The following is a 26,309-nucleotide window of genomic DNA, read 5'->3' as shown; positions in this document are numbered from 1 at the left end:
TTGGAATATAATCTGAGTCACTGTAGCGGGAGTAGCAGAGGAGGTTGGGTGAATCATATTATGGGAGAAGTAGTTGAAGGAGATTAACAGGATAGTTCAGGTGTTTTTCGAGTGTGGTCGGATGAGGTATTAATGGATTATCAACAGCGACTTCTGCAGAGTGTGCTGCAGAATGTGCTGCAGAATGTGCTGCTGTTTTCCATGAACTGACACGCTCGCTCTCACTGACTGAAAACATGGCTGCCAGCAGGGTGAAAAGGGAAAAACAGATTGCAGCCACATTCAGTAACACCTACTGATGCCTGTGATATGTAGAGAAGGTCTCTGCGACGTTATCTGTGTGTTATCAGGCTGGAAAGTGGAAGTTTGTGAACTGTTCACTCTCCTGCACCAAAGGCCATTGAGAAAAACCTTGAGATGCTGGTCTACTGCTGCCTTCTTTAGCCAGTTTTTGTCATATTGGTGAATCCAAACAACAGATTTAAAATTCCGATGATGACACATCTACGGGAGAGGATTATGGCCATACAGGAAACATTTTTTAGTTCTGACTTTAAAGTCAGAAATTCTGAGTTTTAAAGTCAGAAATTCTGAGTTTAAAGTCAGAATTATGAGAATAAAGTCAGGATTCTCAGTTTAAAGTCAGAATTATGAAAATAAAGTCAGAATTATGAGTTTTAAAGTCAGAAATTCTGAGAATAAAGTCAGAATTCTCAGTTTAAAGTCAGGATTCCAAGTTTAAAGTCAGAGTTCCGAGTTTAAAGTCAGGATTCTGAGTTTAAAGTCAGAATTTTCAGTTTTAAAGTCAGTATTAAAATCAGAATTCTCAGTCAAAAGTCAGAACTCAGATGTTTTTTTCCTGTGTGGCCCTAATCCTCTTCCATATCAACAACTCTTGTACACTGTGGTGTAAAATATTGTCTGGATGGACTTTGGTGTGGGGAATAAGGAGTTTACAAACTTCAGTTTCCAGCAGAAATAAAAGACTGTCTTGTGGTGAAGACATGTGTAGATTTTATTTTGGTGAGACTTTAATTAAGTGGCTCTATTTTCCCTTCAGTCCTTGCTGCAATCTGCTATGTTATCAGCAGCCATTACCCAGAGTGGTTCACTTGTGTCAGATAATGTGTCAGTAGTACTGTCCCTTTAACCATACTATTTTATGTGTTACAGAAAACATTCTTTATACATGAAACTGATATAATCCAGTTTTCCCAGCTTTTTTCTCCAGTAGAAATCCATAGAATATTTAACGGTTCAGCAGCTCCAAGTGTTAATGTCACGCCGTAAGAGAATTTGGACATGACAGTGACGGGAAGCAGAGGAGAGAAAAGAGGATAAGTCTGAAAGGGAAGGTTAGTTGTGTAAGAGTTGGCAGGTTTATGTAAATACGCTCGGGAGTTATTCACCGGTGCACAGGCGCTGCTGCTCCAAGATGTGACACTAGGTAGGTTGTTTTGTTATTTTTTCCTTCAATAACTACAATTCAACCGAACGGTTACACGCCAAAACTTAATAACTTGATATAAACTGTGTTTCTGTTTCTAAATGTAAAGTTTTATTGCATATACAAGCACATTTATGCGTGTTCTCATACCATCTGTGAATGTGGACATGCTTCTCTGTCGTCTGCAGCTGAACGCTACACTCGAGCGGTTTGTTTTGAATCTTTTTTTGCTCTACTTTTCAAAGAAGGAAATGTCCCAAACTCTGTCCCAATGATGGATTTCGTTCATTTTCGGTCACTTGACACCGTTTTATCCACTTATGCCAGAAGCGGCAGGATGTCTCACTTCTCTGCCCAGCTGTGAGTTAATTATGACTTTAATGGAAAGTAGCCAGGGGTCTAGACACAACACAGCATCTGCTCCGGAATGCCATGGGAATTAAAGGATTAATTCATTATCTGTTCAGCTATGGTCACTGCAGAGAGCTCCCCTCTGCTGTGCTCCACTCTGCTCTGTTTGAGAATGAACACGGCCCACTCATCTCGAACCGCTCATCTCCACAAAAGCAAGCAAAGACTGTAAATATCAGAGCGCTGACAGATTGTTCCCGTCAGGTTTAAGCAGCTTCTCCCCAGTGCTGTGTTCAGCATAAGTCAAATAGATTTTGCACTTAATTACTCAAATTAAAGAGTGTGGAAATCAGAGTTCACCTCTTCACGAACCCAGCGAGAAGTCAATTAGACGTAGCTGCAGTGCGCTTTAGGTTTTATTACACTTACATCTAACATGAATTGGATTTTCCTTTTTTTTCTTTTCTCAGAGCCGTCCCACATGCAGCGTGGAAAACCGACAGTTCCCCTGGAAGTAGGCAGTCCCATCCAGTCAGATGAGGAGTATCTGAGTCCACAGGAGGAGGCGATGGAGGTTGAGGACAAAAGTGTCCACTTCAAAGAGCCCCCCTCGTTTCAGGTAGGAGCGTCTCAGAAGCAGAATCTGGATTATTTTTCTCCCCCTGGGACCTAAGGTCTGACAAAGGGTCAGATTTGTATATTTTTTTGTTTCCTTATGTTCCATTTCTTACTATAGTCACCTTGATATTTTACATTTGTAAATCTTTGAGGAGATTTGCTTAAAAAGTGACTCAAGTAATGAATAATTCATCAAAGCAGCTGCAGATATGCTGTGTTTTTCTTTCATTTAAACTGCAGTATATGTAATCTCTTGTTATTATTCTGCCTCCTTTGGTCTTTGTGAATTATTTATATGCTGTGTCTTTCATTTGAAAACTGTTGAGCAATACTCTCCGACCTGACTGAGGGAGCGTTTGTGTGTATACAGCAGCAGAGCAGGGTGGACAGGGACAAGAATAACAACTACTACTTAAAAAACTGAAACAAATAATCCAATAACGAAATGGCTGCAGGTACAGTGTATTTTCCTCTGATAATCAGTGTAAGTTTTTTTTTTTTTAATTAAAGGTGGTACCATGTGATCAGGGAATCACTGAGGGTCAAGACCTCATCATCTCAGCGAAGGTCAGAGGGCAGCCCAAACCCATGACCTACTGGTATGACTCCTTTTCTAAGAGCGATCACCTCCTCTCACCCTCTTTTCACCCTCTGTCAAAGACCTGAGTGTAAACGACTGTGACAGCCATTTTCTATTAACCCAGGTTGAGGGATGGAGTCGCAGTGAGGACAGCGGGGCGCTTCACCGTGCGAGAGATGAATGACAGCACCAGGGAAATGAGAATCAGCTCCGCTCACAGGTCGGACACCGGGCGTTACGTCTGCAAGATCATCAGCGAGTATGGAAGCAAGCAGGCTGAGTGCAGAGTGGAGGTCGTAGGTGTGTAAGGAAGAACGTATCCCTGTGACGATGATTCATGTTGTCGCAGACGCCTTGTGACACGGTTACTTTATCTCTGTAACGATCAGCAGCCGCAGTGCAAACATCGCTGGGAATCAGCAGGCAGGCGAAAAACGTGGCCGCGAGGGCGGGCGAGTCGGCCATGTTTGAGTGTTACATCACAGGACCTCCAGACGTGGATGTGGACTGGCTGTCCAATGGGAAACTGATCCAGCCTGCGCTCCTCAACTGCAAGATGCATTTTGATGGAAAGAGGTGCGTCCATTAGCGGTTTTATTTTTTTTATGATGTATGGAAACCTGGGAAATGAGATAGCTCATGACACACAGTCAAGTATTGACACAAAAAAATACTTTCAAGAAAAAAAATCTTAAAATAAGTGAGTGATAAATTCTACTTAGGTAGAATATTAAAAGCTTGCTCCAAAATGAATGTGCTTTGAAATAACAGGCCAAAAGCTAATAGGAAAATGTTATCATGTAGGACTTTTCTATTACACCGTTCCACGATAGTGAATTTCAGTGGGATTTTGTGCTTGTTTTAGCTTGTTACTGGTAATTAAAGCTTAAATTAAGCTGTAGTATCTAATTAAGAGAAAGATAAGATGTTCTTTTCTGAAAATTGTTTTGTTTTTCTCTTGCAAAACACTTTTTTTCAGGCAAAAAATAAGAACATTTCCCAGAAGCAAGGCTTTAGCATTTGTTTACCTTACCTTGTCACCTGGTCATCGAACAGTTGGTGAATGCATTTTTCTATCATTCATCTTTCATACATTACACACATTTAATTTTCACCAACTATATAAACACACCTGTTCAAAAAGTACTTAAAATGTTTAAAATCAGATTAAATTTGGAAATAAGTCACAGTTCAAAGTTCATTTTATGAACAAAATAAAAGAGAAACGGTCTAATTTTTCGACTTCTGCACAAATATTGCTCCTTTATAGCACTGCTAAAAATGTGATATAAAAAGCCTGAATATGTGATCTATAAACACACACCCCCAGGATGTCCATATAAGGAGTTGTGTATTATTCCCACGGCAATTAACCAATTGAGCACTAAGGGTGAAAGCAGTTAGTCACTCGATTAATATGTCACTCGATAAATATCGATTAACTCTGGACCTTTGCTACTAAACTAAACAGCCAATCAGTGATCTCTCTCATTAGCGGGCGACACCTGTGTGTCATCAACTGTCCGAATACTGACCATCACTTAGCTCCATCCATTGGCTTTTCTGTCAATGAAACACTTTATCTATTTCTTCTTTGATGGGGTGTTTTTGTCGTCTGTCAGGTGCCGCTTGCTGCTGAATTCCGTGCACGAGGATGACAGCGGGACGTACACATGCAAGCTCAGCACTGCCAAAGGTGAAGCACAAAACACTATCATATACTGTGGTTTAAGATGGAATATGAATCATATTAATTTTGACGCTGCCAGAGTTGATGTTTGTTTCTTTATCTGGATTTATGTTTATCACGTTAAATGTGTTTTCCCCTTAGTCATTATCGGACCTTTATCATGACTATTATTATAATATAATATGAACTAAAAATTATCAAAGTAAGCGTTTTAATATTTTGGAAACAGTAACACAAAACGCTGTAAAATGACACATCAGTGACGCTCAAACTTGCACTTCCAGAGGAGTTGACCTCAAGTGCAAACCTGCGCGTCACTCCTTCCAAGGAGCCTCTGTTCACGCGTAAGCTTGACATCCTGGAGGTCATCGAAGGCCGCACTGCCCGTTTCGACTGTAAGGTGAGCGGATCGCCTGCTCCCAGAGTCAAATGGATGCATTTTGGTAAGAATCTCATCTATGTGTCTGATAAACGGCTGTGTGAGGTTGTCTCTCCATAACTCACAGTTACGTTTGAATAAACAGAGGCACAAGTGGAAGACAGCGAAAACGTCCACATCCTTCAAGAGGGCGGGCGCCACTCACTCGTCATCACCCACGTCAGCAGTGACACCGAGGGCTTCTACACGGCGCTCGCTCAAAACGTCCACGGGAAAGCCGAGTGTACCGCTGAGCTTTACGTGCAAGAACCCCGAGCTGCCATCTCGTCCCACATGTAAGATAGTATCTGTTGGTGCGGTGAACAAGCTTCAGTTCCCAGCTGGAAAAAGGCAGTCTCATGTCAACAAATGGTGGTAAAGTGAAGTCAGTGTTGATAATGTGTCATGTGAAACCGACCATCGCACTGCAAACTGCCTCAACTGGAGCATTTCCTTTTTTGAAAACCCTTTCAATCGTCATTCTGACTCTCCTTCTTTTCTCCAGGGCCAAGTTGGAAAAGATGCCATCCATCCCAGAGGAGCCTGAGGGCGTGGAGGGTGAGGTGGAGAGGAGGACCATGCCGGACTTTGTCAAGCCCCTCGCCGACATGGACGTCACTGAAGGGAAGGAGGTGGTGCTGGAGTGCATGGTGGCAGGTCTGCCTTACCCGACCATCTCCTGGTACCACAACGGCAAGCGAATCGAGAGCAGCGAAGAGAGGAAAATGACTCAGTGTAAGCAAAGAACCAGGTTACAAGTGATATTTTGAGGCAAGGATGTGGACAGTAAATAAATATGTATTTGTGTGTGTGTGTGTGTGTGCATGTTCTTCAGACAGGGATGTCCACAATCTGGTCATTCGGAGCGCTTGTCATGCTCATGGGGGCGTCTACAAGGCGGTCATCTCCAACAAAGTGGGCAAAGCAGCTTGTTATGCACATCTTTATGTTTCAGGTAGGACACTTATCATTTGATATTTAGCTGTGTGTCCAGTACTGTTCTAAAGTCTAAGGCCACCACTTTTTATTAATATTCAATGTAAGATCGCTAATACATAAACTACCATTCAAAAGTTTGGAGTCACTTAGAAATGTCCTTATTTTTGAAGGAAAAGCACTTGTTTTCAATGATTATAACATTAAATGAATCAGAAATACACTCTATACATTGTTAATGTGTTAAACGACTATTTTAGCTTCAAAGTCTGGTTTTTAATGGAGTATGTTTAGCTGGTTCTTTCATGAAAGGGTAAAATTATTTTTTGAATAAAAGTAATTATTTCTCATCTTGTCAATGTTTTGACTATATTTTCTATTCACTTTGCAACTCTTGGTGAATAAAAGTGTGAGTTTTAATGGAAAACACAACAAAATTGTACAGGTGACCCCAAACTTTTGAATGGTAGCGTAAGACCAACTTTCAATCACATCATTACATACACAATGCCATGTTTAGTAGAGAATTTGACTTTGCATTGGCAAGACCAATCTCAAAGAGAAGTCAGATGGTATGAAGAAATTGAAGAAACAGATCAAGTGTCCAAGAAATGTAAATGGTCAGAAAACGTGACTTTTGCAAAGCGCTGCACATATCAGAAGTCACAAAATGCACTTACATTCTTCGTTAAAGTAGAAGTATAGTAAAGGTAGAGGTACTGATTAAGTTTTTTACTCAACTCTGAAATGTCCTCAGTTAAAACATTCAAATAAATGTCAAATAAAAATCAATTGAAGTTCAAAACAACTTTGTTACTTCCCACCTTTGGTACATATGTCTGTAATTTTATTTTAAAACAGATATAGTTCCTGATCCGCCTGATGGTCCTCCAGTGATAGAAGCCATTACAGGGAAAACGATAAGTCTCAGCTGGAAGAGACCAAAGAGGCTTGACCCTTCACTTGGTAAGTTCATGTGCTAAAGGCACTAAAAGAGCTAATGCAGATAATGGAGCTAACTGCTAAACGGTGCCTGGACTCCGGTGCCGCTGCACGTAAACATGACGTCACACGCGTCTTTTTTCCAGTCAGTCGTCATGGAAACGTGTCATGCGTTAACGTTGACACTGTTAACGTGCCCAGCACTAGATATAATATGTCTCCCTTAACACAAACACTGTATGTGTCTGCAGACGCGAGCTTGTTGCTGTATGTAGTCCAGCAGCAGCCTCTTGGTTCGACTCAATGGTCTGTCATTGCATCAAACCTGAAGGAGACCAGCTACACCGTCACCTCGCTGTCCAAGGGGGTTCGCTACGCCTTCAGAGTCCTGACGTCCACTGGCAAGACGCAGAGCAAACCGTCACCCTCCACTGACCTGGTCCAGCTCCTGGATAGAGGTACCAAGACTGCAAAAGGTTTTCAATCACCGTCACTGGTGCGAATATTCCCATAATATAACTATATAACTATATTTGACCTGTGTAGGGCCTTATCTGAGGAAAGCACCGGCCATTTTGGACAAACCAGACATCATGTATGTGGTAGAGAACCAACCTGCCTGCGTCACCATTACTCTTAACCATGTGCAGGCAGTTATCACCTGGAAGAGGTTTGTTCTTCTCTGTCTTGAGTTTTATTTGTATAAATGGAAAATTAAATGCCCAAAAAAAAAACAGTAAGAGAACCAGAGCTAAGAAACACTGCTGTGCAGTTGGACACGATGCTCTAAGTGAATTTAAAATTTAATGCTGACGTTCATGTTCTCTGGGTCTAAGAGTCACCAGTGTGTGCTCGTTCTTCTTACTGTAGAGTCAAGACAGTTGCCTTTATGAAGCACTTTTCATTCACAAAGGCAGATTTAAGGCGCTGTACAAAAACAATTAAAAGCAACTCAGAGGCTGAATTCAAAGAAATGAATACAAAGTGAATAAGTGGGAGAAAAGTCGTAAAAGAATTATTAAAAAATAATGAGACTGTCCTAAACAAGCTGAACATTTTAATTAATTAAAATATAAGATTAAGTGAAACATAAAATCTGAAATAGTGATTTTAAAGATTTATAAAAAAAAAATAGGATGGATGAGGTTGAGCTGAGAGGATTTGTTTTCAGCCAGAAATGAATCTTATTCATCAGTCTGTAAAAATCAAAACATTTATAATAACTGCGATCTTCTGCCTCCTTCTCTCCTCCAGGAGGGGCGTGGTGCTGGTCAACAGACCGGGGTTGTTTGAGATGAGCATGCCAGACGACGACCAGCACACGCTGAAGCTCCAGAGGGTCAGGAGCACAGACGTGGGCCAGTTGGTGGTGACGGCCAGCAACCAGTTTGGCAGCGATCTCTGCACGCTTCAGCTAGCTTTGGCAGGTCAGTGCGATTCAGGCAGTGAAACGTATGTATGGGTAATTCCCCCCAACAAGGGAGAGTTGCCTTCCAGATTAGATTAGATTAGATTAGAATAGATTAGATTAGATCCCACACTGGAGAAATTCACTTGCTACGGCATCAAGAAACCATCTCTTACCATTGTATCCTCAGTATGAGATTCAGCAGCTCATCCTAAAGTCACTGCTACCTAATAAAGTGGCTGGTAAACTTTTCAGTGTATACTTTATTGTGTGGAAGCCACACAAAGACGGCACACTATTTCACTCGTGCAATCTGTGGTATTTTATTTATTTTATCAACATTTATGTCAATTAAATCTAAAGTTTGGTGTTTTAGCTGCTGTGTTTGTATATGATTCCCATCCATAGTGCCACCAAAGTTTGAAACCATCATGGAGGATGTGGATGTGCACTTGGGGGAGACGTGTCGATTGGCTGTTGTGGTTGAAGGGAAACCAGACCCAGATATTCTGTGGTATAAGGTAGAAAAAATCGGTTTCTTTTACACAAGAGACTATATACATATATATATGTATGTGTATATATACACATATATATATATATATGTGTATATGTGTATATATGTATATATATATATATATATATATGTATATATACATATATGTATATACATTAATATATATATATACGTATATATACATATACATATATATATATTTATATATATATATATATATATATATATATATGTACATAAATAAAAAATAGTCATCTAAAACCATTGAACTGATTGGTCTGTTGCAGGATGACGTGCTTCTCAGTGAAAGCAGCCACTTCACATTCGTGTACGATGACCCTGAATATTCCCTCGTTGTCCTCAACGCTCGGCCCGAGCATTCCGGCGTCTACACCTGCACGGCCAAGAACCTGGCCGGCTCCAACTCCTGCAAGGCTGAACTCACAGTCCACACAGGTCTGCCAGGTCCAGAATCAATAACAACAACACTGCACGCACCAGCACACCCAGCATTAATGAACAGGTTCAGCACTTTTGGAGAGGATTATCACAGAAGCATATTGCATGTAACTGCAAAAAACCTGCTGAATTACAAAGATAAGCTTTCTCCTGCCAGAAATGGTCATCTCAGCTCTATTTGTTTTAATGAAAACTCGAAAAATTTCAAAATTTCTGCTCTGATTTCCGGATTGTTTAGTTTAGTTTAATCCAGTTTATCACTTGGTTTTGGGTTTGAGACACTGAAAGTGACCCAGCTGAAGTTGGAGAGATATTCACAGGTTTTACAATCAACAGGAGAGGTCGTCACATGACACTCAAAGAGACAAGCTACAACCTTGTGACAGTAAAAACATAGATTAGAAAAAAACAATAATTAGAAAAATGATCATGTAATGGGAATTTTAAAAGAGATCTGGTGTCTGAAGACCCTTTTGTATCCACTCTGGTTTTTCTTTATCTTCATCATCATTGGTATTGCGATCTGACTGAGTTTTAGCGCGAGCTGATGCTTTTTGCAGGAATTTGAGTTAATCCTTAGTGCTCACTGATCTGTACCACAGGTGCACTTATGGTTATTTTTCAAAAAGGTAACATATTCAGGCTTTTAAAAATGCATTTCTTTTTGTCTTTTATGTTTCGTTGAGTAAATTTTAAACATTTTGAGTGCTTTTCGCTCAGCTGTGTTTATATAGTTGGTGAAAATGAAAATAATATTTCATCAGATTGCCGAGGTTGTGCTGAAAAAAAGGATATAAAAAACTATATTGCACATTCTTCTACAGTAAGATGCATAGTAATGGGAAAAAAGCCAAAATGCTCACATTTCGTGTTCCCACTAGCCATGCAGCAGGCTTCCACACAGACCTGTATCCGGGTAAACACGGCAACCATGGTAGTGGCTAAAAATATTTTAACCAATATTATAGCACGCAGCTATTCTATTCTCTTTCATTGTTTTATCGATGATAACCTGCAAAGCCAGTCATTGTGCCACCTACTGGCAGCTGGAAGCACACCTACAGTAACAATGTGTTATTTACCTGAAGCTGTCAGGGTGTGGTCTAATTTGCTAGACATAACAACCTCTCTCTGGGGCCACAGTAGCATTGCATCTCTAAATCTGCACCGTATAGACGAGACCACAAGGTGTTGTGGGACTACAATATGAAACCATCTGTCACTGTGCTGGCAAACATGCTCAGCCAAACACATACACATTAATACAAACAAGAAAGGTGGGGGAGTAAAATGCTGATGTTGCTGCTCCGTGCAGAGCGAAAAGAAGCAGAGGAGCCAATGGAGGATGAGGGAACCATTCTGAGGAAGATGAGGCGTTTGACGGATTACTACGATATCCACAAAGAGATCGGGAGGTGAGTGTTGTCTGACATCCCTGCGCACACAGTGACATTTTTATTTTTACACATTAAGAAAAAGCAAAACACATTAGAACAAAAATAGAAATATAAGAGTTTACCTTCTCAGATGTTGAGATTGTCCAAAACAACTAAAAAATGTGCAGCCATCTGCCTTGACTGGTTGGAGTGAAAGGAAAAAATGGGGGACAGAGAGTGGGGAAAGAAATGACAAGAGGGAGGTGATGTAGAGACAGAAGAAATAGACCAGGATATACAACAATTGTATCACGTTACAAAGGGAGTTCTTGCAAACAGTGGAGTCACCCCCTGGTGGCTGTTCAATATATTCTTACTCCCTGATTAGCTTCAACAAGGAAACCAGAAGACTACATCCACAACAGAAATCGTAATTTTAATGTTGGAACTATATTGTTGGAGAACAATGTAAAAAAAATACAATTTATGTTAATATTATGTATATAATTTCCATTTTACACAGTGACATTCAATGCTGCATCAAAGCTGAGGCTTGTGGGTGACGTCGGGGAGGGAGTCATGGCTGCTTAACAGCAGAGTAGACAGTATAAAGACAGATGAGTCACCAGCCTGAGCGGAGAGAATAGATTAAGATTTGTTTGGATCTCACTCGGTGGAGACGGGGGTTACCTTGAGCTGTGGACGCCACAGTAATGAGAATATGTGAGCTGGTTATTAAACAGAAATGGAAAGAGAATTCAGATTCAGATGTTTGCTTCTCCTGTCCCCCACAGAAATGCATCTAAAGAGAGTAAAAGTCAATTAGTGGTTATTCTTGCAAAGAGGAATGTATTATTGAAGTGGAGTAAAGGGGCAAAGCTGAGTGTTCTGTTGATTTGAAGTGCCTGTAGTCTGTACACCTTTTAAACACCAAGTAAACATCGTGCAATTTACCCTTTTTCAATTTATGGCATTTCTTAAATCCCCGTTTGTGTATTTTGCACAAAATATTGACTTTTATTTATGAATAAAGGGAATTCCCTAATTCCAATAGAAAATGCACAGTCCTTTTGATATTGTTTTTATTGCTGTGTTCCATTTACATCAGAACTTGGAAGTCGGAAAAGCAGACATCTGGTCTGGGAGGCCTTTGTTAGCAATCCAAATTGGCACTCTGCATGTTATTTTGTTCATACAAACAGTGTATTAACATGTCTACAGTTGAAAATGAAACAGTACTATGTGTATGACAAATAGCATGTGTCATTCATGATTTGATTGTGCAGGGGCACCTTCTCCTATGTGAAGAGAGTGACTCAGAAGAAGGGAAAGGCCGAGTTTGCTGCAAAGTTCCTATCAGCCCGAGGAAGGAGAAAACCTCTGGCCCTGAGAGAGATGGACCTTCTGTCTGAGCTGGACAACGAGAAAATCCTCTATTTCCACGATGCCTTTGAGAAGAAGGACGTGGTGGTGCTCATCACAGAGTTGTATCCCTTCAACGCAATCTTTGTTTTCATTTTCCAGTGATACAAGTTGTTGATGTAGCTGAACATCTGAAAAATGACAGAACAAACGGAGACATTTTCATTGAGGACATACATGTCTTCATGCCAAAAAAGGCCTTGCTGTTTCCTGCAGCAGCTTCAACTTTCATCAGCCTCACTGTAACCAAAAGTGTTCTTTAATGCATCTCAAGGACACTAAAGATCCAAAGCATTAATCCTAATGTCTCTTGTTCCCGGGAATGAAGCGCAGCACAGCTTTTTTGGTACTCTCTGACTCATCATCGACAAGTGTAATTAGCTAAAGAATAGGCTGTGTGGGAGATTTTATGCTAATTTATTATTTATTTCTCATGCATCTTCCACTCTGATCTGTGCAGTCAAGTCACTCAGTCCTTTTTTCCTCAACTTGTGTGTGAAAAAAAGATGTCACGAAGAGTTCCTGGACAGAATGACCAAAAAAACAACAGTCATGGAGCTGGAGGTTTGTGTGCTTCTGCCAACCGCACTGCACCATCATTATGTAACATGGCTTTGAAGTTCACTCCCTCTATGTTCCTCCACAGATCCGCAGTAGCGTTCAGCAGGTTTTGGAAGGACTTGGTTATCTTCACCAAAAAAGCATCGCCCATCTTGATATAAAGGTATTTTTTTATCCCACGTCTGGTGGTGGAACACATTTATAGAATCCAAAAATGCTTTTGTATGAAGTAACTGACATTGTGGTTTCTGTTTGCACATTCACTTCTAGCCAGAAAACATTTTAATGGCACGTCCTGGGAGTGACCAAATTCGCATTTGCGACTTTGGAAATGCCATAAAACTGGAGGCTTTGGATCAGCACTACTGCAAGTACGGCACGCCAGAATACATCGCCCCAGAGATTGTGAACCAAACTCCCGTTTCCATGGCAACAGACATATGGTAAGCCACCTGTTCACCACAGCTGAGAAGCACTGTAGTTACTACACAGTGCAGGCCCAACTCTCCTGTCTGCTATTAATTAAAGCTGTCTTTTTGTGTTGTTGCTGACCACTCCACTTTCATCTGCTCTGCTTTCCCACAGGCCCATTGGTGTCATCACTTACCTCTGGTACGTTCTTCAGGTTTATGACGAGGCTATTTTGTTACATTATTACTCATACAACCACACTTTGGAAATGAAACATATTTTTTGTTCATTTTTTTGCAGTTTGACTGGTGTGTCTCCTTTCGCTGGTGAGAATGACCGGGGCAGTGCCTTAAACATCCGTAACTACAATGTGGCGTTTGAGGAGAGCATGTTTTCTGACTTCTGCAAGGAAGCAAAGGGGTTTGTCATCAAGCTTCTGGTGGTGGACAGACTGTAAGCATCTTGATTCACTTCATATATACTTGGCAGACCACAGATCACATTTAACGGTGTCCAAACTGATGAGCATGTTTCCTCCTCCTCCTCCTCCTCCCAGGAGGCCCAGTGCCATTGAGTGCCTTCGTCATCCTTGGTTCAAGGTGAGCTGTCATTCATCTGCTGCCAAATCATCTGCTGCCAAGCATCAAATATTTCAAAGTGTCATTAGACATTTATTTATAGCTTCACCGAGGTTAATGGTGTGCTTTTTTTTGCCTCGTAGTCGCCAACAAACAAGAGCATCAGTACAGCGATGCTAAAGCAGGTTTTGTCAAGAAGAAAATGGCAGGTAAGGCACTGCGGATAACATTTTTCATTTGTACAATGAAAACCTGAATGTAAACATAGAACATTTGAAAAACTCTTGTAATATATCAGTGAGGTGAGGTGGAAAAGACTTGTCAGTGAACTATCAGTATTCACATCACCATGGTTGGAAACACATAAATCCTCATTTCCTTTCATCAAATCTTTTTTAATTTGAGATACATTTTAATTAAAACCTTGATCTTGACTCAGCTTAGAATCAGTCACATAAAATAAAGAAATGAACATGTTATACTGTCTTTTTGTTACCTTTTTTCAGCGGTCCCTCATCAGCTACAAAGCCAAGATGGTTATGCGGTCCATACCAGAACTCCTGAATGACTCATCCAGTCATGTCTCCATTGCCGTGGCTCGGCATTTAAAAGAAGGCTCCCCACAACTTTCCTCTTCCTCTGATTCAGACGCAGATGTAGATGAGCTTCCCTTCATTCCGATGCCATTGTCCATGGTGTTCTCTGGCTCCAGAGTCTCCCTTAATGAGATCCCAGGGGATGAAGATGTCACTGGATGGCCCAGTGTTGCAGCTAATGGCACAAGAAAGCAGGACAATATGGAGGTAGCAAGCACAAGAGGAGGGGATACAAAAAGGGTGGCAGATGAAGACGAAACCCCAAAAGGGGAGAAAATTGAGGAGACGAAACGAGTTGGCCTTAAAAAGGGATCAAGTGTGGAGTCGGATGAATCTGAGACAAAAGTGAGGAGGGGTACCATGAGGAGGGGAAGCTCTGCTGATTCAGCACTGCTTCTCCACATTGACCCAGAAAAGGAAGACATCAATGAGGAATCAGAGAAAAGTAACAACAGTCTGAAAAAGTCAGTTTCTATGGAGCTACCCAATCGCAGCCCAAGCCCTGGGGCAGCAAAGTTAAGCCAGGAAGATTATGCCCTAAAATTAGAACTGATGAGACAGCGGCTGCTCAGGGGGGGAAACATCGACAAAAAGATGAGCGGCCTACGAGGACCCTTGTTTGAAACACTTGGTATTGAGGATCAGAGGCAAACAGAGTCTCTTGATCGAAATTTGAGGAGATCTAGAGCCGAACCATCAACAATCACCAGAGCAGCATCTTCTGAGAGTCCTGTGGAGGATATTCCAAAGATCAAAGTTTTTCGCAAAAGCTCCTCCTTCACTCAAGGGGACTCTGAACCCATGCCACTGCACCGCAGGTTTGGAGCACCCTTAGAGATCCCATCTATGAGCAATGCAAGCATAGAAGGGAAAAAGCTCCAGGAGGCAACCTCAATGTCAGCACTGACAGAACAAACAACACTTGAGTCTACTTCTACTTCCCAAACAAAGAAGATTTCCTTTACACTTCCAAGACCAGGAGTGGACCAACAGAACAGTGTGCGAGAACATGGAGACGTAGATAGGATAACAAAGAGTAGGACCAAAACTCAGTTAGAACAAGCACATAGAGTAGAGACTGAGTCCACATCACCCTCTCTGATCACTCCAATAATTGTGGTTGACAAGGAAGATGAAGCGCCTGATAGAAACGAAAAGCAAAAAAATAATAAACTTTCACCTGTCCTCACAAATACCATTCAAGCTGTTGCTCAAAAATCCGCTGAGACCCAAATATCTAAAGACCCTGCAGCTACAGCGAAGCCAAATTGTACAACGTGCACCGATGTCCCTACATTACCTGAACATCCAGCAGTATATGCCAAGGTAGCAACTGCTGACCCATCTCCTGCTTGTTCATCATCGAATCCTGATCTTCCTACCGCCACCCGTCAGCTTGTGCTCAGGTCAGATATCAAAGACATTGATTCAGAAGACGTCTTTGAAGCTAGGTTTAAGAAAAGGGAGTCGTCTTTGACTCGTGGACTCCGAAAGTTGACCAGGAACAAATCAGAGGAGAAATCCCCGTTATTTAGTCGGAAGGCGGTTGAGGGAGGTGAGGACATTTACAGGCCAGGTCCAAGGGGCGCACCTCTTGAAATGGTAGCCAAGGGACTACAGGAGAAATCTAAATCTGTTCAGGATTTAAGGGAAGAAGATAAGGAAACAGGTCTTGGTCGAATTGGGAGATTTTCCTTGCGGGCAAAGAAATCGACAACCGTTGACAAGAAGGGTGAGAAACCAAAGGAGGAATCTGCTGTAACCAAGAGGGTTTCATGGGCCATTGGGCGTAGCAAGTCCCTGGATACAAAAGAGCCAAGCAGCACAGGGCCACAGAGGCAGGTGGAAGAAAGTGAGCAAAGAAAAGATGAGGAGTCATCGGTTTCTGCTATGAGGCGCAGGTTTGAGTCCAAAGTGGCAGGAATTTCTGCCAAGATTAGGACGCAATCCGAGGAGGGAAAGAATAAAGATGCTGAGGGAAGTCAAAAAGACTTGGTGCAAAAGAAGGACTCAAAAAAAGTCACAGATTCCCCTATCATCGCAATGCGACAGAAGTTTGAGAACAAAGTGGCAGGATTATCCTCAAAGATCCGGAGTCAGTCTGAGGAGAGAAAAGGAGAGCCTGAGGGAAAGAGGACACCCTTGTTAACTCGCCATCGTCATTCCCAATCCGAGGGACGTGGACCCCAAGGAATGGGCATCCCTGAAAACCAACTGGCACAACAGGCTGGCACTGGTGCGTCCAAGGAGTCAAATGAATCCGTGTCCAGCTTCCATTCCGAAAAAGGCTCTGAGAGTGACAGGCGTTCGCGGTGGGACAGGTGGGGGTTGACAAGAAGCAAGAAAGAAAAAAACCCTTCTCAGTCTGATCTGTCTTTATCCATCGCCAAAGAGGAGGTGTTGTCAAACAGCCAGCAATTCATCCGCTCTGCTTCAGATTTTGCTCCTGTGTTCCACATTAAACTGAAAGACCACATCTTGTTGGAGGGAGAATCTGTCACTCTCAGCTGTCTTCCAGCTGGAAGTCCACATCCGGAAATTACATGGAGGAAAGGTATCTTACCTGAAACACTTGTCGTTTACTGTAGTTTACGGCAGAAACTGCAGTTGATTTGCCTATTATATGACAATTCTTGTATTCCAGATCGCAATCCACTGGAGGTGGATGACCGCATCTACCTGATCTCTCACCCTGACGGCAGGGAGCTACTTACCTTCATGAAGTCCTGCCGGAAAGACACTGGGATTTATGAGTGTGTAGCTACCAACCCTATAGCTACCATCACCACCTCATGCACACTATCCATAGCTTGTAAGTTTGTTTTTTGTGTAATTATTAGTTATATTTTGTGATATATACACATATATATGTGTATGTGTGTGTATATATACAGTACAGACCAAAAGTTTGGACACACCTTTCCATTTACTTGAATGAGGAAGTGTTTCCAAACTTTTGGTCTTTACTGTATGTATATACATATATATATGTGTGTGTATATATGTATGTGTTTATGCATGTATATATATATATATATATATATATGTATGTATGTACAGTATATATATGTATGTATGTATGTATGTGTATATATATGATGCAAAAATATTGAAAATGAGATATGAACCCCAAAGCTGCTTTTACAACTTTTCTGAGTAGAAGTACAGCTGCTCCTTTACTTTTCATGGATATACAGGAATGATATTCATTAGCTGTTTTACTATGAATATTTAAAGTGAATTAATCTCAGAGAGAATTCTATCAGCATCTCACAATAATCATATAATACCAACAAAGTGTACTTTTGAAGAAAATACACAATTTGTTAGATGCCAGATGCAGTCAATAGCATTTGTACTTTATTGTTTGTGGCGCTGGATGTGTGTGCTATATAAGTCTGCCCTGGTTAATCCTGTGTGTGGTGTGAAAAAATACGTTTGACAGCTTATTTTAGAATAAATGGGGGATGGTTTTTGGAATAAAGGGATGACACTATTTGTGTCATGCTTGGTTTGGTTTCACTCCAACAAAGACCTCACAGGTTTTGTTGAAAAATTGTATTCTGTCCATTCTGTCTAAATTCTCTAAATCTTGAATCTAAATTAGCCTAATTTGTGATATTTTACAATAAAAAAGCAAATAAATAATCTTAGATTGGTCAGAGTCAGTGGATCTGATATTAAAAAGGCAAACATATGATCCAAAACTCATTCAGTAAAGACTGTAGAAGTGAAGTGGATTATTGAAATAGAAGTAAATTGTTTATTTCATCTTTATGGGAGCAGAATATTTGTTATTTGGCTGGAACGTTGTAATGTTTTTATGAGACGGTGGATACCCATGGATGTGGTATCAGTATCAGTATTGGTAAAACAGAAAATCAACCACTATATGTTGGTGACTTAGAGCAAAAATACAAAAATAAAACATGACATTATTATGTTATAAGCTTCTCCACACACACAGAAGTGCGGCCGAGCACACAAGCGAATGAATCCAACAAAACAATTTATAATCTTATTAAACTATGCACGTCAATGGGAAACTCACACACCCTCAAACCACACAAACGAAAAACTGTTGGAACTCTGGAGACAAAAATAAAAAATACTATGCCCACAGGAATATCTTAATTTTTTTATAACTTAGTTTATCCAGGGCTGGTTTTACTTTGTGCATACATGCAAATCTGCCCACAAGTCTGTAATGTGTTTCAGCATGTAAGTGTACGCTGGCCTGACTGTTCTCTGTAATCTGCTTATGGTGTTGAAGGTGTCCCAAAACGTCCAGGAACCCCTGAAGTCCCGCAGACTTTTAACAACACAGCTCTGGTCCTATGGACGCCAGCAGACACTCAGCCCCCGTGCAGCTACACGCTAGAAAGGAAAGCAGAAGGTGAGTGAGTGTCTAGAAAATGATTGATGTTTGAGTACATTGTCATTTTTGTGTTTTTTTTTAAGCTACAGTCCCTGTGTTTGATGTGGTATCGCCCCCATGAGCAAATATTAAATTAAGCTAAATAATTCAAGCTGCAGTGTTGAAAAAAAGCTCAGACGATGTTTGGCTTTGCACTGTAAGTGGAGGACGGGGGGAAATGAGTTTCCACACCATTTCAACAACGGTTCTATCTGTGTAGACGCTGGTGTCAAAGCTGTTTGTTATTGTGAACCATGATTCCCCAGTGTCACAGTGAGGTGACATGAGGTGGATGAAGAGGCCTTGCAGACTCTTGAGTGAATATTCATTCAATGTTATGGTCCATCCAGATTAGATTAGAGCAGAATTTAATTCTGGCATAGGTCATGTGTGCCAGAATGGCAGTGATGTATAATAAGTCGGTTTTCAATAAGCACATTAAACATATACGCAATATGTTAATAAAGAATTATTAGTTTTGCAATGTTGCCATCTAGTGGTTGTGCATATGAACTACAAGTTATCTTCCTATGGGTCTTGTGTAACATCATTTATTGATGATGCTTGTTCTTTGTGTTGTGCAGTGTCCTTTGGCTTTTAAACTGTGTTAATTGCAATGCAGGAATAAACGATCTGAGTTTAACATTGATAATCAAGATTGTATCAGATGCACTCCTTACATTACTATGTTCTCTGTTCTCTGTTCTGCAGGAGATTCCAAGTGGACGACTGTGACGACCGGTGTAGTTGACTGCTACTACAACGTCACAGATTTGCCAGCATGTGGCACCTTCAGGTTCCGCGTCTGCTGCGTCAACAAAGCTGGACAGGGACCACACAGCAACCAGTCTGCACCAGTCTGCCTGGACTCAGCAGGTATTGTAATACACACTGAAACATGGAGTTCGGCAAAGAACACATTATGTTCAGGGAAATATAACTTTATTTAGACAAATAAAGTGCACAATAAAGCATTTAAGTTTATTTGAAAATGATTTTAAAGAAACAGACATAACAGACAAACAAAGGCATAATAATAAGAATAAACAGAATAAAATAAATTAACAAACATATATATATATATATATATGATATAATGACATAATATATAATTACAATCATCATATAGACATTCATTGTGTCTATATGATGTCATCTAATGATGTTCCTCATCATTAGCATAGTAAGCTTCCACTCCAAGATATGAAACCTCTTGACAACACAATGGAAGCTCTCGCTAGATGGCGGCTTCTGTACAGCGAGACGCTAGCCTTAAGTACGTTTAAAAGTCTTGTTCAAAGACTACCAGAAGCAAATGATTTGTATTCTAAAGCAATTACACACAGATACTAACATACATATGTGCTGTATCTTTCTAAGTGTTACACGCTGGACCTTTCAATGTTGATAGGGCTATCTAGCCGTGCTAGCTATCATTTATTAAGCTATTTCGCTTGCTAGTTATCTATTTATTAAGCTGTTTAACGTTGCTAGCTCAAGCTATCTCGCTATCTAGCTATCCATACATGCATAAATATACTGTACTGAGAGGGCACTTATGTCTGTTTTCGCAGCTGTGGGTGTCCCACCCATTGTTGCCATTGTAAAAACTGTCCCAACACCACCAGTTGTCACCTCCTCAGTGATCGGGCCTCTGTTCAAACCAGTCCAGTACAGTGCTCCCAGGATAACCGTCTCCACCATCACCTTCACGTCCACCGCTCCAAAAGACCCCCCACCTGTGGTGGTCCCGCCCATACCTCCATCCTCTCTGCCTCCCAGTCCTGCAGCAAAACCTTCACCAGCATCGACAGGCACGGAAACAGCAGAGGCTCCAAAAGCAAGTCTTCCTTCTTCACCCACAGTCAAAGCACCTCCACCGTTTGTCCTCCCCAAACCCCAGAGTCCAGTCAACGTGGTGACCCCTATGACCCAGACTCCATCCATATCGCCCCCACCTCCTCTTGTCACCCCACCCTTGACCCCCACAAAACCAGCAGTGGCCTCTGTGCCCACATATGTTCCCACCGCCACCATCACTGCTCGTGTGGCGCCAACTCCCGTCTCCTTTACCCCCCAAGTTCTGCAGGCATCCAGCCTGAGTCCCATCGGTGATGGGGCCAGTACCCCCACCAGAGGTACCCCATCAGGACACACCACACCCTCCACTGCCCTACGACAGGGGGTTCCACAGAAACCCTACACTTTCTTGGATGAGAAAGCCAGGTGAGAACAACACTGGGAAAAAACTTGATTATATGGTGTCTTGTAAATCCACTGTGGTATATTTTAAATCTTTTACATTCACTGTCAAATTTGTAAAAAAAAAAAAAAAAAAAGGTGTTTAGTCGAACATAGAGCAATGTTTTGCTCTCATATTTATTCCCTGCACTTTTATTCATTAAACAAGCACACACACTCTTCTCCTTTGGAGAATGAGCTTGGTCTCAGGTCCTGAATTTTGATATCAAATGACTACAAAGCATTGTGCTATTAAGGCGAGAAGTCAACAAATAGGTTGGAGCAGGAATAGTACCATCCACAACAACAAAACCACCAAAAGTTACGCACTGCAGCTTTAATATTGTACATTTAGTGTTCAGTCTGAACAGTTAATGAACCGTCATTTAATTTTACCCCCCAGATCTTCTGAGTGCAGTCTTTAAAGTCTGCAGAGACATCTGCAGTAAACAGACTTGAGGAGTTGCTGATCCACATAAAACAAGTTAATTACATTTTATAGCCCAGTGTACTTTTAGAACGCCCACCAAATTGAAACTGCCTTTCTGGCAAAGGTTTATTGATCTTTAAATCCATACTATTTTCCTCACAGCCTTGTATGGTTAAATTTTTATTTTTTATTTTATTCATCTGCCAGAGGTCAGTTTGGAGTAATCCGCGAGTGCCGGGAGAACGCGACAGGCAAGATTTTCATGGCAAAGATCATTCCCTACAGTCAGGAGAACAAGTCGGACATCCTGAAGGAGTATGAGATCCTTAAGTCCCTTCACAACGAAAAGGTGATGTCACTGCACGAAGCCTATGTCACGCCACGCTACCTGGTGCTGGTGGCAGAGTACTGCACCGGTAAAGAGCTGCTGTACAGTCTCATCGACAGGTAAGATGGCTGATACGTTTGCCTCATTCTTAGAAATACGATTTTCTTATCTACTGACCCAACCTGTCTAACATTCATACACGTTTTGATCGACTAAACTAGAAAATGTTATCGCGTATTATGTGCTCCATTCATTTCAATAGGTTTTTTGGCAATATTCTGTTGGAAAAGGAATAATAGTAATAGAATAGAATAAACCCATTTAATATTTTTGTTTACTTTTTTAACACTTTCATTCATTGTGCTTGATTTTATGTAAGGTTGTTTTTAGTTTGTGTGCTTATTTTGAATGTAAAGCACTAAAATCACAGTCTGCAGTTTTCCCAGTGAAGTAAATCAGGAAATAACAATATGCTAAATAGCCACCAGGGGGCAAACACAGTGATTGCAAGGAGAAGTACCATGTGAAAATGAGCTTCTAATTCTCAATTGAATTTTAAAATCTGTAAACGTTTAATGGCTTCAAACACTAGATTCAGATCTTCTTCAATAGCACATGATGTCAATTTTGAAATTTTGAAAGTCACCCCTTGGTGGCGAATTACTAATTGTCCTGCTTTCTTTTTGAACCAGAAGACAATTTTTATCCATAATTTGGTTTGAAGACAATTCTAAAATGTTGCACAAATCACCCCTAAGGTTCCGCTACTCAGAGGACGACGTGGTGGGGCACCTGGTCCAGATCCTCCAGGGCGTCGAGTACCTCCACAGCCGACGAGTTCTTCACCTCGATCTGAAGCCCGACAACATCATGGTGACCAACCTCAACGCCATCAAGATCGTGGACTTTGGCAGCGCCCAGAGCTTCAACCCCCTCAGCCTCAGGCAGCGGGACTCCAGAGTAGGAACGCTCGAATACATGGGTGAGGACAAACGCTTTGAAGGACGTGCAGATGTTTCTGTAACAGTATTTGTAACATGTACATATGCTTTACACTTCTTCATTTCCATTGTTCTGATACATTATGATTCAAGCTCCTGAGATGGTAAAAGGAGAAGTGGTTGGTCCTCCTGCAGATATCTGGACTGTTGGGGTTGTCACCTACATTATGTAAGTACAAATGGAGTGAGCATTTTGTTACGTGGCCAAAATCTGTTCATGTAATCAGGGAGATAATAACTGTCCCTTTAAGAACACAATGAAATACCATTTTACAAAGTAACTACATTTTTTCCGTCTATACTCTTTACAACCAGGCTTAGTGGCCGATTGCCCTTTGAAGATAAAGACCCTCTAAAGGCTGAATCCAAAATCCTGATGGCAAAGTTTGACTCAACCAAACTGTACCCAAATGTGTCCCAAAGTGCCTCTGCCTTTCTCAAGAAGATGTTGAGCAGTTACCCGTGGTAAGTGCCGAGAAACGTTTGTCCCCGCGTTTTCTGAAGAAATGTACAATTTAGAGCCGATTAATCGATCACTAAATGAAACGGCAACTATTTTGCTAATCGATTAATCGGTTTGAAGCTTTTTTCATTATTAAAACAAGATTTCTGATTGTTTTAGCTTCTTCTTAAATGTGAATATTTTCTTTGTTTCTTCGCTCCACATAACAAAGAAATCATTAAAACTGAATCATTGTGGTTTCTGGACAAAACAAGACATTTGAGATCATCGTGATTTCCAGGTTTGACAATAGTCGATAATCAACTGATTAATTGATTAATTAAATTACATACTATGATAAAGTCTGCAGCCTCTTAAGAGCGTCTTTGTTGCTTTTCTGGCTGGAAACTGTACCAATAACTTTCCTGCACCAAAGTGCATCAAGAAAATCTGTGATTTTACATCACACACAGCACACAGTTGTTGATTCTCTGCCTGCCTCCACCAGGAAGTTCAAATACATCCTTCTTTTGGGGTGACAGAAAAACAACACACATTTTTGATTTTCTTTGGACTTTGTTGCAAGGTAGAATGGTGGTATATTCCACAGGGGTGCTGAAGACTTGAGCAGCAGGTGTCTGATCCGGTTCCAGAGAAACGAGACCACTCACTCCCCATTTCTCTTCTGAATATACAGAAATATCTTCATCTTAAACAATCACTTCCATGTGTGTGTATTTCTAGGGCTCGTGCCACTATACGAGACTGCTTCATGCACGCTTGGCTTCAGGATTCCTACCTGATGAAGCTGAGAAGACAAACGCTCACCTTCACCTCCAACCGTGTCAAAGAGTTCCTGGTGGAACAGCAGTGCCGTCGCACGGAGGACGCCACAAAGCACAAAGTGCTGCTGCGCACGTACCAGAGCTCGACGCAGCCCCCGACGCCTGGCACTGCGCCGCATGTTCCCAGCTGAAAGCGAATCGACGGTGGAAGCGAAACAACCGCAGCGGACACGAGTTTGCGGGCGCCTCGTTCTGCCATGAGCGAAACAGAACATTGGCTTTCAATGCATCTCAGCTTCTCTGTGAATAAAGTGCTGCATGGAAAATGTCAGCCTGCAAAGAGAGGAACACACAAGAGATGTGCAAGACAGCTGCTTTAAAGCTGTAGTAACAGGAGAACAGACTCGAGCTTTCAACACTAATGGGATCCTGAGGTGAAACGACAACACTGAGATGAAAGGAAAGAGCAGCACACTGCTGCGACGTCTGAATGATTCAGAAAATGTTCATCCGCCGAGAGAACACAGGTTGTTCTGGGATTTTTTTTTTTGTTCGATTGCACAATTTCTCAGTCGTGCGGTGAATTCTTAAATTGCACATTAATATTTGGTTTTTCGACTAAACACTGGTCGTCCACACTGCACCGATCCCGGGACATGTGTGTCACTGACATTTCTACTGCCTTTGTGTCACTAAATAAACTCATGTGAATGTATTATGATTTAAGCTGCTAAGTTATTCAGTTTCAACATTAACTTACATATTTTACACGTCAAAAAAATATGATTTTTTTTGTCTTGAAATTGTTTACTTTTTTCCATGTTAATTTATTTGCATGTGTGTATGTGCTTGTGTGAGTGTGTGTGTGTATGTGTGCGAAGAAGTATTTTTGATTCACTTTTCAAATTGGCATCGAAGCCAAAAACAATAAGAATTAAAAAAAAGAAGAAGTGTGTTTGTGGTTGGTGTTAGGATTCACACAGTGAAAATGATGTGTTTTAGGGTGAGCTAGGACTTTGTGGTGAAACGTCTCGTTCTGTGGTTTAAAACTGAACTTGTTACCTGTGACACAAATCTGGAAAGCAAGTCTGTGATGTAGATAATATTTTATTTTGAAAAGCCACGCACTCAAAGTAAATTACTGTGCTGTTGTTTCTCAGTGTTACCCGTCAGTTGGTCTGGTTGCTTCAATCGCGATTGCCCAGTTAGTGCCTAAACCAAATTAACATCGAAAACATTTATCATGTAAATGTTACACCTGAATTATTTGAATAAAGCAAAAAAAAAAAAAGAAGTAATAGTATTTGGACTTTACAAGAGCAGACATACATATAGATTCTTATATATACATTTATACAGGCAAACATACAGTACACACAGTCCTTGTAATAATAGAATGTCTTGTGTATTTGCTCTTTCACAGTGTTTCTTTTTTTGTATGAATTTGGACGGTTGAAGATTTGTAAGTGTACCAATTTTGCGGTGTTTCTATGTGGAAGATTTGAAAAATGTTTTTATGACATAGTATGTAATAAACTATTGATACAGTTGGGGAAATTAGCTTTTCTTGTCAAAATGTGATGACATGTTATGGCTTCAAGTAATACAAACACTCATGTCCTGACCTTATTGTCCCTAGAATGGATGTAAACATTATGCTCATGTGTGGGTTTAAAAATGACATTATCATTATGCCATTTAATAAGCAGGAGTGTCGCTTTTATTTTGTCTGCATTATATAGTTGCATTGTTATTTACTTAATTTGAATGCACTCATGACAACATAATTCATCTTTGTGACAATTTTTTTTTTTAGAATTTTTAGAAGAATTAGAAGAATTATCAGAACTATTTCATTAAAATTATACAAAATAACAAACAAATCAATTCATCTGTCATTAATTGAGTACTTAAATAATCTTTACGTTAATAATTGATTAGTTGTCATGAGTCTATATAAATATTGTCATATTGAACTGTATTATTTTTAATCTTTTATATTTAATTCAAAGTAAGCAAAGAGGAAAGCTATTTTTAATATGAGCCACTGTATGTTTGAGCAGAAAAGAGATTGCACTTGTGAGACGCTCCCTGACCGCAGGCAGTTTCAAGGAGACCCAAACTGGGCGTTTCTTCGCGGCTACTCCCACTAAAAGTTTAGTTCGTACTGTTTTTTGTTGTTGTTTGTGTGTGTGTGTATGCTAATATATAACGACTACAGCTTTATAGAGCGACAGTTGCCTGTCAGAAAGTCAAAGGAAGTCATTACGTGTACTGACATCTTAAAAGTTACCGCTTTTACTTGTGCTGAGTTTAGTCTGTTAATAAATGACGCTTAACGTCAGCCACTGACAA

The 26,309-nt window shown here is 40.8% G+C and overlaps 1 protein-coding gene across 2 annotated transcripts in view; it reads left to right on the top strand.

Annotated features, from left to right (window-relative positions):
- The window catches only part of LOC310929790 (striated muscle preferentially expressed protein kinase-like), a 51,422-nt gene extending 25,992 nt beyond the window's left edge, over positions 1 to 25,430 (top strand). Inside the window, exons 8-41 of one of the 2 annotated variants that reach the window (XM_083892637.1) lie at positions 2,269 to 2,417; positions 2,927 to 3,015; positions 3,121 to 3,296; positions 3,389 to 3,572; positions 4,619 to 4,692; positions 4,971 to 5,129; positions 5,211 to 5,400; positions 5,610 to 5,839; positions 5,940 to 6,059; positions 6,902 to 7,006; positions 7,234 to 7,440; positions 7,529 to 7,652; positions 8,237 to 8,409; positions 8,799 to 8,911; positions 9,195 to 9,363; positions 10,682 to 10,781; positions 12,029 to 12,229; positions 12,671 to 12,728; positions 12,811 to 12,888; positions 12,996 to 13,168; positions 13,311 to 13,337; positions 13,437 to 13,589; positions 13,693 to 13,735; positions 13,858 to 13,923; positions 14,221 to 16,864; positions 16,955 to 17,122; positions 18,584 to 18,706; positions 19,439 to 19,603; positions 20,302 to 20,953; positions 21,606 to 21,845; positions 22,485 to 22,708; positions 22,821 to 22,896; positions 23,043 to 23,192; positions 23,914 to 25,430. In XM_083892637.1, coding sequence (XP_083748763.1) covers positions 2,269 to 2,417; positions 2,927 to 3,015; positions 3,121 to 3,296; positions 3,389 to 3,572; positions 4,619 to 4,692; positions 4,971 to 5,129; positions 5,211 to 5,400; positions 5,610 to 5,839; positions 5,940 to 6,059; positions 6,902 to 7,006; positions 7,234 to 7,440; positions 7,529 to 7,652; positions 8,237 to 8,409; positions 8,799 to 8,911; positions 9,195 to 9,363; positions 10,682 to 10,781; positions 12,029 to 12,229; positions 12,671 to 12,728; positions 12,811 to 12,888; positions 12,996 to 13,168; positions 13,311 to 13,337; positions 13,437 to 13,589; positions 13,693 to 13,735; positions 13,858 to 13,923; positions 14,221 to 16,864; positions 16,955 to 17,122; positions 18,584 to 18,706; positions 19,439 to 19,603; positions 20,302 to 20,953; positions 21,606 to 21,845; positions 22,485 to 22,708; positions 22,821 to 22,896; positions 23,043 to 23,192; positions 23,914 to 24,145 — 7,835 coding nt within the window. In that variant the 3' untranslated portion in view covers positions 24,146 to 25,430. Of the gene's footprint in view, positions 1 to 2,268; positions 2,418 to 2,926; positions 3,016 to 3,120; positions 3,297 to 3,385; positions 3,573 to 4,618; positions 4,693 to 4,970; positions 5,130 to 5,210; positions 5,401 to 5,609; positions 5,840 to 5,939; positions 6,060 to 6,901; positions 7,007 to 7,233; positions 7,441 to 7,528; positions 7,653 to 8,236; positions 8,410 to 8,798; positions 8,912 to 9,194; positions 9,364 to 10,681; positions 10,782 to 12,028; positions 12,230 to 12,670; positions 12,729 to 12,810; positions 12,889 to 12,995; positions 13,169 to 13,310; positions 13,338 to 13,436; positions 13,590 to 13,692; positions 13,736 to 13,857; positions 13,924 to 14,220; positions 16,865 to 16,954; positions 17,123 to 18,583; positions 18,707 to 19,438; positions 19,604 to 20,301; positions 20,954 to 21,605; positions 21,846 to 22,484; positions 22,709 to 22,820; positions 22,897 to 23,042; positions 23,193 to 23,913 lie in introns of both variants that reach the window. The other variant, XM_083892636.1, reaches the window with a different exon arrangement.
- Positions 25,431 to 26,309: the final 879 nt, after the last annotated feature.

The sequence above is a fragment of the Microchirus variegatus genome (genome assembly GCF_963457635.1).
Source record: "Microchirus variegatus genome assembly, chromosome: 1".
NCBI lineage: Eukaryota > Metazoa > Chordata > Actinopteri > Pleuronectiformes > Soleidae > Microchirus > Microchirus variegatus.
This window is presented reverse-complemented; position numbering and strand designations above follow the sequence as displayed.